The following is a 9468-nucleotide window of genomic DNA, read 5'->3' as shown; positions in this document are numbered from 1 at the left end:
TGGAGTTTAACCATAAAATAGAAATAACTTTTTTAAATATTGTTACTTCTTTTATTGTATGAAATTTGAGAAACATATCACAATTTAATTAGAATCTTTTGGTTTTTTATTTTCATGCAATTGTTGGATAAACGTGTGTATTAGAATGGTAACAAATTTGTAACTCGTTTGTGTTTGATAGGTTTATTATTTCCTTTATAAATTATCCAATAACATTGTTCTTGTAAAATATATATATATATATATATCTAAAATAGTAATAAATATAAATAAAAAAAATATTTATTATTTGGGAGTTCTCTCAGAAAAGAAAAATCTTAATTTTTTGATGAATTTTAATCACACAATATTTATCTAATTACCAAAGGTTAAAGTTTAGTATTATGAGTGTAATATATCCATATATTTAGTTTGTGTGGTTAATATTAATTTTAATATTATATTTATGTAAACTTTTCATTTTTTTTTCTATAGTTTTGTAAATAACATTTTTTTTTGTATGATTTGTTTTTTCTTACAACAATTTTTTAGTAGTATGATTCAAGATACTAAAAATACAATTGTCAAAATATATATAGATAAGTGCACTATGGATAAAAATGCTATTGCTTCACACAAATCCACCAAGAAAAGGCATGAAAATGTTTGTTTCCAATTGAGAATTTGCTGAATGCTGATATGAATCAACATTGGATGAACAGAGTAAAAACATAAAGGAAAATAAATTATCTTTTAACTATATTACTGAATGTTGTGGAATTCAGTCACGGCGAGCCGATTCTAAGGTATAGGGGATCTAAAACAAAATTAAATTTTAGTAGAGTGGTAACTTTATTAAAACCTCAGAAAAAAGAGGACTAGACCATAACATTAATCATAAGAGTCTACTTACAAAACAGCAGCAATACAATCTGGATAGCCAGCCACCAAACATAATGATCATTCAAAAAAAGTATTAACTTAGCTAAAGTGCTAACTTACCTCCTAACTTTAACATAAAATTTAAGATGAAGTATCGAAATTTCGAGACCCTGAGTATTATAGAGCCCAATGCGTACGTCTTGCTTGCCTCAGACCAAGACTGACCCTTAGGTAATTCAGTAATTGTGATAATTTTTTTTTTTTATAAAATAAAATTATTTATATTATATATTTACCATCAATATTTTTTACATAGATAATTACCAAGAAATAGATATATTATACATACACTAAAAGATTAAAAACAGAAGATCCCCATACAATAAGAATTGAACATAATCACTGAAGATATCTTCCAAAAATGTTTGCCAACCACTTTGGTTTCTTGGAGATAATCACAAATCCACCAATGGCTCCAATAACAAAACTACATCCATACCCAATCAACACTGCCTCCCAACCAAATCCATTTTCATCAGATTCATCACATTGCTGGCTATACTCATCAACAGCATTTGTGTCTTCACATTTCTTTGACAAAGGAAAATCACACAATCCCACATTTCCCACAAATGATGAATTTTCAAAAGTATTGAATTGCCCACCACTTGGAATTGGCCCAGAAAGATTGTTCCCAGAAAGATTGAGATAAGAAAGAAATGTAAGAGTTGCCAATTCTCGAGGGATTCTACCAAAAAGGTTGTTGTTGGAGAGATCTAATGATTCAAGTTCTCTCAAATTCCCTATAACTGTTGGTATGAGCCCATCAAAAGTGTTGTTTGAAAGGTTGATTACCTTAATGGCAAGAAGATCACCTATGCTGCTTGGAATTGTTCCATCAAAATTGTTGTTTGATAAGTCAATGGCAGTGAAGATAGTCAAGATCTTCTCAAATTCAATTTCATAGCCCTTTTGCACTGTAAAAAGTGGAAATTACCAAAATTTCATTATAAGGTTAAAGCTTACTAGTACTAAGTGTAATATAAATCTCTACTTACACGAGCAATGTGCTCGTAAGACAAAACACACATCTTAAAACATATAAAGGAAATTATTACCTATAACAATTGAGTCTTTATAGTAGTCTCCACCACCTTCCATGTACTTCAATTCAGACTTATTTTCTTTAGTAATTTCTGTATTGATGGCACTCCATTTGCTAAAGTAGTCTGATGGTAAATTTCCACTGAAATCATTCATGGACAGATCAACAATCCTTAACTTTACAAATCCAATATCATGATGAGAATCCCATATTGGACCATGAAATTTGTTGGAACGTAGCACAAGAACTTGTAACTCTGGTAAATTCTGTAGCCAAGAAGGGAACACATCATTGATGACATTGTGTCCAAGATTCAAAACTTGCAATGCTCTGCAGTTGATCAAAGATTTCGGAACCTTTCCTCGCAATCGGTTGTGACTGAGATCCAATGTCTTTAAACTGTTTCCATTCAAAAAAGTCTCAGGTATTTTCCCACTAAACTTGTTGTGTTTCATATCCAACACCAGAAGTGAGCTACTAGAGTTAACCAAGCATTGTGGGATTGTGCCACTCAAATGATTGTTTGACACATCTAAAACTTGAAGAACACTTAAGTTACAGAACAGTAATGGATCAATTCCTCCACCCAATTTGTTTTCTGAGATGAAAAAGTGTGTTATGGATGGTGGCGGGACAATAAGCGAGCCTTCCAAGCTGTTCAAACGCAGATCTAGCAATCTCAAATTTTTCCAAGGAAGAGTAATAAGTTGAGCTCTTTCCCAACCAGTGAATGAGTTGTTAGAAAGAATCAAGTTTGACAAAGTATCAACTCCTATGTTGAGGAACCAACTTGGAATCTTACCTTTGATTTTGTTGTTGGAAAGATCCAAGTATCTTATTTCATCTTGGGTTTTTAGGAACTCTGGAAAAGTTTCACCAATGTTGCATGAAGATAATAGTAATGTGTCAAACTTATGTACACTTGAATTTGTACTCCATGAAGTTATGGCTAAATCATTATTATCTGAAAGACCAAGGATCTGAAGCTCACTATTCTCTGGGAAGATTTCCAACTGAAGTTTTCCACTTAAGTTATTTGATTGAAGCTCAAGCTGAAGCAGGTTTGGGAATTCGGAAACAGAAATGGGAATTTGTCCATCTAGATGGTTGTTTTTTATTGATAGATAGCTCAATGGTGATGATGACACATTTTCGAACTCTAGAGGACCTGTAAACTTGTTGTTTTCTATCCAAATCTCTGTCAAAAGAGGCATTCTATAAAGAGATGAAGGAATTGGTCCAGTCAATGAAGTATCTGAAATTATCAAGTATGAAAGTTGGGTTAAGTTTGTGATTGTCTTTGGAAGCATCCCATTAAAACTTTCACCATAAAGCTTCAAGAGACTAAGGTGGCTGAGATTTCCCAGTGAAGATGGAATTTGACCTTCAAACTTTCCAGAAATTGTTAAGGACTCAAGAAGTTTAAAGTTTCCTATCCAAAAGGGAAGTTCACCAGTGAGTCCAGTATCAACAATTCGAAGATAAGTGAGCTTTGCAAGGTTTTGCAATGTAGATGGAAGCTGACCCTTTATGTTTTCTCCTACAAGATTAAAGTGTTCAAGTTGGGAAAGGTTACCCAGTGTAGCTGGAAGTTGACCAATGAAATTACTGCCTCCGAGAGCAAGGTATTTGAGTTGGGAAAGGTTTCCCAATGTAGCTGGAACTTCACCATTGAAATTGTTGCCTCCAAGATCAAGTACTTCAAGTTGGGAAAGATTCCCAAGAGAAGATGGAATAGTCCCTGAGAAATTGCATCTTTCAATAATTAATTCAATTAAAGACTTAAGGTTGCCAATGGAATCTGGTAATCTTCCATGAAACTTTGTGCCATAAAGATGCAAGGTTTGTAGTTGACTTCCATTATGAAAATCAGGAAAAGAACCAATGAGGTTTTCATTATCTGACAAGACAATGACTTGAATATTAGGCAGTTGGAAAATGTTCATGGGAAATTCACCATGCAGATTGCAATCATAAAGAGATAAAGATATCAAGTGAGCAAATTTTGAAAAGGACAGAACTGACACTGAAGAAAGATTCACACCATCCAAATGAACTTCTCTTAACTTTGTCATGTTCTCTGAAACTGTTTTCATAGTCAAAGATTCACACAATTCACACCCTTCTCCTTTAAGAATATCAAAATACGCAAATGAAGATAGATCTAGTGAAATCAAGTTTGACAATAAAGCAATTTCAGATGGGACAAACCCATAAAAATTTGAGGAAGATAGGTTGAGATGGGTTAACCTAGGAAGCTGAGTAAACAACCTTGATGGTATAGTTGAGAGAGTGAAGTTGTTATAAGCAAAGTTGAGCCTTTGAAGTTGAGTCAAACTAAAGAGGCTGCTATTAGAACTTAGAGGCCCTTGAAGACAGCTGTTACTAAGATCAAGCCCTATTACATGTCCTGTTTCCAAGTTACATGTGACACCATCCCAATCATCACAACAATCATTACCTTCAATCCAAGACTTCATCTTTTGGTTAGACAAAGAACAAGAATCAGTGAAACTGGAGTTGTTAAAAGCAAAATCTTGCTTTAGTTGTAACAAAGCAGAACTTTGGTGTGAGAGGCATCTTGATGTTGGTATAGAGGAACTAGAAGCAGAATCCACAGCATATACCAGTACTAGTGTTGCAGCAGCACAATACATCATGATTCTAAAATCCATTTTCTCAAGAAAGATCAATTAAGTTGTGAAAGTACTGTGTTGGGGTTGGGATAACAGACTGTATATTAACTAGGTACCACATATTTTGAAAATTTGTATAATTTTAAGGATTTTTTTCTTTCCTTCTTTCTAATTTCTTCTGTGGTCAAATGAAGTAGTAGTCTAAGATGGGTAACCATTCATAGTCTCAGAGTTTTAAGGCCATACACTATCAAAAAATTGACTTGAATTCCGTTTGAACACTATTAATAATGTTAGGCCACTTCTAAGAATTTTAAAATACATCAGAAAAATTATAATTTATTTTATTTTTTATTAAATTTTTACATTATATTACATCAAATATATCTAGACTCTCTAACTCATAAACATTTGTAAGAGATTTCAACATTGAGTACATAATGCTTCTTCTATGAATTGAAACATTTTTCCAGAGAAGATTCAGATCAAATTTCTTCAATTCAGCAGAGTATAATACTCACAAAAACTTGATATGAAGCACATTGGGAAATTAGTTTTGGATTAAAAGCTTTAATGGTTGGGATTTTAACTAAACTTAACTTAGTATCTGATATATGTTGTTTGTTTAATGATTAAACTAAATGACTAAAACAAATTAAACACACCAACAACAATGGCATTGATAATGGCTAAAGAGATACCCAAATGAGAATTCATCATGATTCTACAAAGATTGAACTTCAAAAATCAATATAAAAGATCATAAATTATACATATTAAAACAAATCACCTGAGTTTCATCAACTTCCATTACTCCCATTTCAACACTGCTATTGGTTCCTGAAAATGACAAATTTACATCCGAATTAAAATTTCAATACTATTTATTTACTATCAGCAAAATGACACTGATTGACATGTTAAACCAAAAAAAAAAAAAAAAAACTAGAAAAATCATATTGAAATAAACCAATCAAAATTTGGAACCTGTATAAATTAGGGTTAAATCAAATTGGGGCAAATTCTACCGTTCTCTCAGGCAGAATCGTTTACCCTTACAAAGTCATGTTTTGTTCAATATAAATGGAATCATTATTACTAAATAGAGTTACTTTCACATTTTTAATCTCTAGAAATATGAATGAATTATTACTTTTTATTGTTTAATTAGTTTTGGAATGAAATTTTATGCACCTTAATCACACTTTATTCACTTTTATTTCCAAATTCTCACACTATTATATTGTTTGGTTTAACTTTTATGGCACAAGAATTAATGGTAGTCATTCGAAGAAAAGGAGTATTTACTCTACTAATTTTTTATGAAATGTATTAAGAGTAATAATTTTTTATGTTTGGTAGAGAAGAAAGTGAAAGAAAAGAAATTATATCATAGAAAAGTTTAAAGAATAAAAAAGTTATAGTAGTGTTTAGTAACAAAAAAAAAAAAGATTGAAAAAAGGGTTAATTTTACAAATGCACAAAAACAACAAAAATACGGTTTCATGGAATTTTAAATATTTTTACGATTTTTTTGATTTTATTTACATAAAATACGGTCTTTTTATGTTGAAATTTTATTCATTTGTTGTTAATTTTTTTATTATATGTATGTTATTTTTTGTTTTTTTTTTTATGTTACTTTTATGTTGTTTTCTTGTTGATTTTATGTTGTTTTCGTGTTATTTTTTGGAAAACCGTAAAAATGTAAAAAAAACATTTTTTGAACGTAAAAATGTAAATATTTTACAAAAAATGGTGCCTTATGTAATTATTCCTTGAAAAAATTTAAGTGAGGTTGGGCCTATTACAAAAAAGGAAAACTTACAAAAATACTGAAATTTGAATTATTTTTTACAAAAATACTGTACACTAAAAAGTTTTCAAAAATATTATGTTTTTATAAAACACTAGTAGAATACAGAACATAACAACTCAAAATAACAGTAGAACAACTAAAAAACACTAGTAGAACACCAGTGAAAACTTAACACAGTATACTGCAGTATAAAATTTATAAAAAAAATACAGTAAAAAGTAAAAAAATATTGTAAAAAAATAGCAAAAGTCCCTAAAAAAAATTAGGAGAAAATTTTTTTTATAATAAAAAACAACTTTGTCACTAAAAAATAAATCTCCTTATACTTGTTGGAGTGTTAAATGTACCCTTTAAACTTTAGACAATTATGAAAAATTAGTATAATGCTACATTGTATCAATTTCTATGTTTTCTTGTTGATGTAATATAATATTGTCAAATTTAGTTACCACCTAAATAAACTAAAATAAAAATAAACTTTATGACATTTTATTTTAATTTAATCTTTAATATAATATTAACTTTTTTTATGTGGTAATGAAATTACTTTCAAGTTTCAATTTTTCTTTTTATTTTCTTAAGAAAGTTTAGTTTATGAATATAATTTAAGTTAAAATGGGATTTTCATTATAAATTAGTTTTATTATATTTTTCATTAAGTCCTCTTAAACTTTAATTATTTTTTTTATTATTCAACCACATAAACTGATATTTGCACAAATCAACCTATGAAAAACTTAACAGAAGTTTTAATTTTTAATAAATGATAAAGTTAAAGAGAGTATTTTTAACAATACTAATATTGCAAGAGGATACAATCTTATAAGTGACAAAGTTCAAGAGGCAAAATAATTGTTTATTCCCTAACAAAAGTCTTAATTTTACTAAGAGTTATTTGCGACTAAGCCTTCTAAACTCTCAATTCACTTGCAATTAACCTTCCAATCTCAAATTTTAGTGAGAAAATCCGCCAACCTCTACTTTTGTTAGCAAATTAAAGAGTGGTTATGTGCAAGTATGGATTATCCTACATGTAAACAAAAATACAGGTGTTGCGATCATATTAATCCATATAATTATACATATTTAAATATCATTAAAAATTATAAAAATCATTTCAAATTTATTTTAAAATTAAAATTATAATTTAGTTTTGTGTATGGTGAATTTAGTTTCTAGTAAGATGCAAGTTGACAATGAGTATGATATTGTTATTAATGATATTTTCATGTTTGAAAGTCTTTCTCTAGTATTTTTATTTCTCATTGTAAGCGAGTTAATAATGTTCTAGCTCATTCTTTTGCTAAATTAGCTCTCTCTTTAGATGCTTCTCGAGTCTTGTAGCTGAGTCTTCTACTAAATTTACTTTAGTTTATCATGCTTGTATTGATCATTGGATCTCTTTCACTTTTTGCTTTTTTTTAATGGAATTATTCATTTTTCTCAATAGATAAATAAATAAATAAAATAAAAACAATATTCACCACAAATAATTAGATTTGGTCCAAGGCCGAAGATGAGATGAGTAGTCCCCCAAGGCCCCCTCACTTTAGTCAAATTTTTTTTTTGAAGAAATTACATTGTATATCTATTTTTCATTTTCTATTATAATTTTTACCTTTATATTATTACTCTTTAATTTATATTCAGTCTTTTAGGTCATATCCCCATTATATAACTCTAATTTTAATAAATTATGTAAGGTTATATTTGGTACTTTGATTATAAAAAATGATGTTTATCAATTAAAATTATTTTAGAATTATGTTTAATTAATGTGTACATTTGATATTTATCTTAAAATGTTATGTACATTTGATATTTTATTTAAAAAAAAATAATACTTGTTTTATATTTTAGACTCTTACAACTATATATATATAAATAAAAATTCTTAACAATTTTTTTACTTGAAGGCATGACTGTCTTTAGGGTAGGGCGATCGAGACTGTTGCCCAAAGTCTCTCAATCCAAGAGGCCTCCCATATCTTTTTTTTTTTTCTCAAATTTTTTTTAGCATTAGTCCATAAGTCCCTCATAATATTTTTTTTCCTAGAAAAATGATTTAATAACTTGTTTGAATTTTATTTTATTTCTCAAATAAAATACCTATTTTTAAAATTTTGTTCTAGGTCCCATAATAACTAAAGACAACCTTGCTCAAAGGCCTCCAAAATTAACCCATCCTAGGTATTATCCAAAATTAATCTACATCTATTATTGGACATACTATTTACTAAGCATATATACCAATAAGACACAAGAAAAAGATCAAACCAAATTACCATTATTGTTTGTTAGTCCATCGATTGACCATCATGAATGGCGTTATTAAACTTGACCATTTTATATATATGCATAGTTATAATTCACCTAAGCTTTTTGTCCATTATTTTTAGCTTTGGCTTTGCATGTAAATATATTAATAAATAAAGAAACAAACAAAAAGTAGTAGGCCCTTTTTCATTTGTTTCTTTTTCTTTTTCATGTATTATTTGTACAACTACAACTGATTGATGAATCAATTTTATATGAGATGAGAATGAGAAGATCATGGACCACATATTCCATAATAATAATACATTATTACACACCATTTTAGGTGACTTTTCAATCCTTCTATCTATCTCTCAAAATTTGTCCTTTTACTGTTTTGTTGGCCCATTAGATTAGATAGTACTCACCTCACCACCTTAAACCCTCTCATTTTTTAGATTCTTTATTTTATTTTATTTTTAAAAATAATAGTGTAGATTTAGATTTACAGAAGAAACACTTGTGTTTGTGTTTTTATTTAATAAAGTTGGATATATCCAAAACTTATTAACATGTTGAATGTAGGGTTATGAAAATATTGAGGTTTAATACAAACTAGATTCAGAAGGTATATTCGTATATTTTCCTCAGTTGTTGAATCTTTTATAGTGGCAAAATATGTTAAATACAATAACACAAATCAAAACTCGCATGAAATAGTGAGTTTAGATTTATCTTAAATAAGTTTGGGTCATTTTTTAATTGATATGTCTAACCCGTTTTATAAAAAG

General features: G+C 28.9%; 1 protein-coding gene across 1 annotated transcript; it reads right to left on the bottom strand.

Annotated features, from left to right (window-relative positions):
* Window positions 1-1181: 1181 nt before the first annotated feature.
* Window positions 1182-5763, bottom strand: LOC115718146 (receptor-like protein 33). Its single transcript, XM_030647107.2, has 3 exons — window positions 5590-5763; window positions 1980-5442; window positions 1182-1838 (listed from the first exon to the last, which is right to left on the bottom strand). Exons 2-3 carry the CDS (start codon window positions 4639-4641, stop codon window positions 1261-1263), a joined length of 3240 nt encoding a protein of 1079 aa, XP_030502967.2. The 5' UTR covers window positions 4642-5442; window positions 5590-5763; the 3' UTR covers window positions 1182-1260.
* Between the last annotated feature and the right edge of the window lie 3705 nt (window positions 5764-9468).

This window comes from Cannabis sativa, chromosome 5 (genome assembly GCF_029168945.1).
Source record: "Cannabis sativa cultivar Pink pepper isolate KNU-18-1 chromosome 5, ASM2916894v1, whole genome shotgun sequence".
NCBI classification, from domain to species: domain Eukaryota; kingdom Viridiplantae; phylum Streptophyta; class Magnoliopsida; order Rosales; family Cannabaceae; genus Cannabis; species Cannabis sativa.
This window is presented reverse-complemented; position numbering and strand designations above follow the sequence as displayed.